The sequence below is a fragment of the Aquarana catesbeiana genome, linkage group LG03, assembly GCF_042186555.1.
Source record: "Aquarana catesbeiana isolate 2022-GZ linkage group LG03, ASM4218655v1, whole genome shotgun sequence".
NCBI classification, from domain to species: Eukaryota; Metazoa; Chordata; class Amphibia; order Anura; family Ranidae; genus Aquarana; species Aquarana catesbeiana.
In genome coordinates this window covers 720,150,902-720,155,197 of record NC_133326.1, presented here as the reverse complement: position 1 = coordinate 720,155,197, position 4,296 = coordinate 720,150,902, and the positions used below count along the sequence as shown (strand labels likewise).

The following is a 4,296-nucleotide window of genomic DNA, read 5'->3' as shown; positions in this document are numbered from 1 at the left end:
TTGGACCCACAAGAGCATATGTTCTGTGATTTAAACGGGCTTGTGTTGTGAGGACAACCAAACGGGTTTGTGTTGTGAGAACAACCAATGGGACTGGATACTGGGATCCTCAGATGGCACAAACAGGGACGTCCGGCAGCCAGCAGGATGGTAGATAACTGTGCTGATGTGTCTCATAAAGAATGGTGACCAGATGTACATGGATGCAGTGTATGGATTAAAATGGGGAGAACAAAAAGGGCCACATAGCGTAATTCCGTTTGAGTATGCAATAAAATTTAATAAGTAGGAAAACTTACATTTAGCAGATAAAAACAGCGCTTTTTCTAAAAACAAATGGTGGCAGTGGAGTCCTTCCCGACGCGTTTCCTCTCCATAGACATCCTCCACCCCTCAGACGATGTCTATTGAGACCAAACGCGTCGGGAAGGATGTAAGTTTTCCTACTTATTAAATTTTATTGCATTCTCAAATGGAATTACGCTATGTGGCCTTTTTTGTTCTCCCCATTTTAATCCATCCACTGCATCCATGTACATCTGGTCACCATTCTTTATAAGACACATCAGCACAGTTATCTACCATCCTGCTGGCAGCCGGGCATCCCTGTTTGTGCCTTCTGAGGATCCCAGTATCCAGTCCTATTGATTGTTCTCACAACACAAGCCCGTTTGACTCACAGAACATATGCTCTTGTGGGTCCAAACGTTCCGGTAAGCCTCCTATCTTTTGGTGGTGGTACTTTTCACTTCAATTATACATCCAGCTCACCGTTGTGTGTTTTTCACATGAAGTTTATGAATACATTTCTCATGGAACTTTGAACTACATTTTGAGTTATTTTTCACTTGAACTTGATTTTTAATCTTTTCTGGACATTTACCACCAGTTATAGGATTTCAGATTTTATATGTTTTGCATTTTTATTAGTGATTATTGGGGCTTAGTACCCCTCGTCTGATATTTGTGTTGAATCACATTTTACACACAAGCGCTACACTATTTGTATCCACTTTTATTGCATATATCTAATTTGCTGTGTTAGCCGCTTCCTTTAGGGCAGCGCAGAATTACTTGTTACATCACCTGGTGATCTGGCCAGTAACAAACCTCCTGTATTTGAGCGCCCCAATTATTCATAAAAATGTACATAAAATTATTTCAAAATGAAATCAAACTTTTTGAGCATTTTGGCAGGGCGAAGGCTTTTCTACTTATGCCCCATACACACGGTCGGATTTTCCGACGGAAAATGTGTGATAGGACCTTGTTGTTGGAAATTCCGACCGTGTGTAGGCTCCATCACACATTTTCCATCGGATTTTCCGACACACAAAGTTTGAGAGCAGGCTATAACATTTTCCAACAACAAAATCCGTTGTCGGAATTTCTGATCGTGTGTACACAAATCCGACGCACAAAGTGCCACGCATGCTCAGAATAAATAAAGTGATGGAAGCTATTGGCCACTGCCCCGTTAATAGTCCCGACATACGTGTTTTACGACACTGCGTTCAGAATGATCGGATTTTCCGACAACTTTGTGTGACCGTGTGTATGCAAGACAAGTTTGAGCCAACATCCGTTGGAAAAAATCCTAGGATTTTGTTGTCGGAATGTCCGAACAAAGTCCGACTGTGTGTACGGGGCATTAGGCTGTGGCTGCTTTCTATTAAAAAAAAAAAAACAACTTTGCACACTTTTTGGTTTGAAGCCCTTGGAATGTATTTATCAGATTTAACCTGTTGGTGCCGACAGTATGCAAATATGCCGCCTCTCAGAGGGTGAGCCTTGGTACTGAGCGGCTGCATATTTGTGTGCAATATTGTAAAAACAGCTGTGCCGAGAGTGCGCACCCAGTGCCGGCACATTTCTGGTGGCAAGCAGAAATCTCCCGATCGCTGCTTGCAATCGGGAGCTTTCCAATCCTATGACCCCCCCTGTAACAGCCAATCACAGCAGTCACATAATCATAAGCCCTGCCCCACCTCCTGCCACCCTAAACCCCTTAAAAGGCTGGGAGGCGCTGGGATTTAATGACATCACAGAGTTCAAGATTCTATTCTACTCATTTATTTCCTCTATTACATTGCAGATCAGCATGATTTTGTAGCACGGCCTCCTATTTCTGTAACCCTGCACCCTGATTTGTACTGTACCCCAAACTACAATAAAAGAGACACTGACTGGAGTCCCCACCATCTGCCCCATTGGATGAATATTTAACCGATCTGACCCTCCCTTACTATGATGTCATCAGTCTCTGGGTGGAGCTCTCACATCTCCCATTTCCCCCCCACAGATCTTTATACAACCTCTATATACAAATATCCCAGCATGGAGGGGCTCAGTGAAGGTGGTGGTGAAGGTGTGGAGATGTCGGATCGGGTCACACAGATCATAAAAGGAGATCCGCCCGGCCTCATAATCCAGATATATCCTGACTCTGTTACTGGAGATATTGGTGGGTAAAGGGATCTTATTACTGTCATGTATCACCTCATACTGATTACCAGTCCTGTCCAATCCCCAGGACTTCTTATTCCTTCCAATCACTGACTCCAATCCTCTCCTCTCTATACTGGGGTAACACATCCCGACTGTCCATTCATCTGATCCCCCGACATCCACTTCCCAGTAATGTCTCCCTGAGGAGAAACTCCGACTGCTCAACACCTGATGATAATCCTGAAATCTCTCTGGTGTTTTGCGGCGATTCTGGTTTCTATATGACCTGGATACAGTTTTCCTGTCATCTGATATATGGAGATCATTTCGAGCTGTGTTTCCATCAAGTAAAATGTCTGCAGCTCCCTGTATATAGAAGTATACATTTACCTCTGTTATTATATCAGATAAACCTGTGTGTAAGACCCCCGCCACATCCAGACTCCCTCCATCATGGAGGAGTTCCTCATGTCTCTCTCTGTCCTCATTATCTCCATCCTCAGTATCACACAAGTCACCTGTGTCTGATTCCTGTAAGACAGTCAGTGGATCTGTCATGTTACACAGCTCCTCAATGTGACGCATGTTCCTGGACAGCTCCTCCTTCTTTATTTCCAGATCCCGGATGGAGATGGAGATCCACTCTGCCCTCCCAGAGATGTCCCTCAGGACTCTCTTCTCCAGGTCTTCCAGACGTCTCCTGAGATCTCTAAACAGGACAGTAACTCTCTCGGTGTCACCAGCTGCTTCTTCTTCTACTTTCCTCCTGTGTTCCTGCAGACTCTGGACTCTTTCCTCCGTCTCCTCTCTCTTTGTCAGAAGTTTCTGCAGAACATTCCTTAGTGTCTCCTTTTTCTTCTCAAAAGCCTCATCCAGTGACTTCATCTTATGTCCTGTGTGTTCTCCAATGACATAACAAGACATACAGATACAGATATCATCCTCAGTGCAGTAATACTCCAGGATCTTCTTATGGACGGAGCATTTCCTGCTCTCCATGGACAAGGTGGGGTCACATAAGATGTGTTCTGGGGAACTTTTGTGGGCTCTCAGGTGTTTATCACACAGAGAAACCTCACAGAGCAGACAGGATCTAACAGCAGGTACAGGAGAGTCCACACAGTAAGTACAGAAGACCCCGGACTCCTCCCGATCTGGCTGAGCAGACAGAAAATTCTCCACTATGTTACATAGTTTCATGTTCCTCTGGAGTGCAGGCCAATCCTGAAACTTCTCTCTGCATTCAGGACAGGAATATCCTCCAGACCCCTCCTGTGTATCCAGCACACGATCAATACAGACCCGGCAGAAGTTGTGTCCACATATCAGGGTTACAGGATCGGTATAAATGTTCAGACAGACTGAACATTCCAGCTCAGCTCTCAGATCACCAGACGCCATCGCTGACAGCAGACAAGGAAATTAAATGAAATTCTCTGACACCGAGGAAGAATGCAGTTGGGAGGGTCACATTCTCCTACACAGGGTGAGGCTGGGCTGTGACTTGTACTGTAGTCATAGGATTATATGAAGGGACACAGATAATAAAAACATCTCCTGTAGGACAATGTTCATCTCCTGGGAATATAACAGCCATTTTTGTATTTATACAATATACTGCGTACAGATAGTTTGCTATCTGGATGGTATATAAAGATTACAATAAAAAAAAAAACTTTGTTGCAGATTCTATTTTTATTCTATTTTTTTCAGATTTTATTTTTGTTCTGAAGAAAAAGCTGTGGGTTCCACCATGTCCTTTCCAGACTGATTCCTGAGTGGGAGGGTCTGCACTCAATATAACCACCTGGTGCAATTTCAGTATTCTATTGAAGACAGTTTGCATCC

General features: G+C 44.0%; 1 protein-coding gene across 1 annotated transcript; it reads right to left on the bottom strand.

The window, feature by feature from the left end:
* Positions 1–1,131: 1,131 nt before the first annotated feature.
* Positions 1,132–3,896, bottom strand: LOC141134917 (E3 ubiquitin/ISG15 ligase TRIM25-like). The gene has a single exon (XM_073624350.1). The coding sequence runs from the start codon at positions 3,847–3,849 to the stop codon at positions 2,257–2,259; it is 1,593 nt and encodes a 530-aa protein (XP_073480451.1). The 5' UTR covers positions 3,850–3,896; the 3' UTR covers positions 1,132–2,256.
* Between the last annotated feature and the right edge of the window lie 400 nt (positions 3,897–4,296).

Bases quoted from the DNA above. Each gene is read 5' to 3' on its own strand.
- LOC141134917 (XM_073624350.1), bottom strand. From the start codon at position 3,849: ATGGCGTCTGGTGATCTGAGAGCTGAGCTGGAATGTTCAGTCTGTCTG.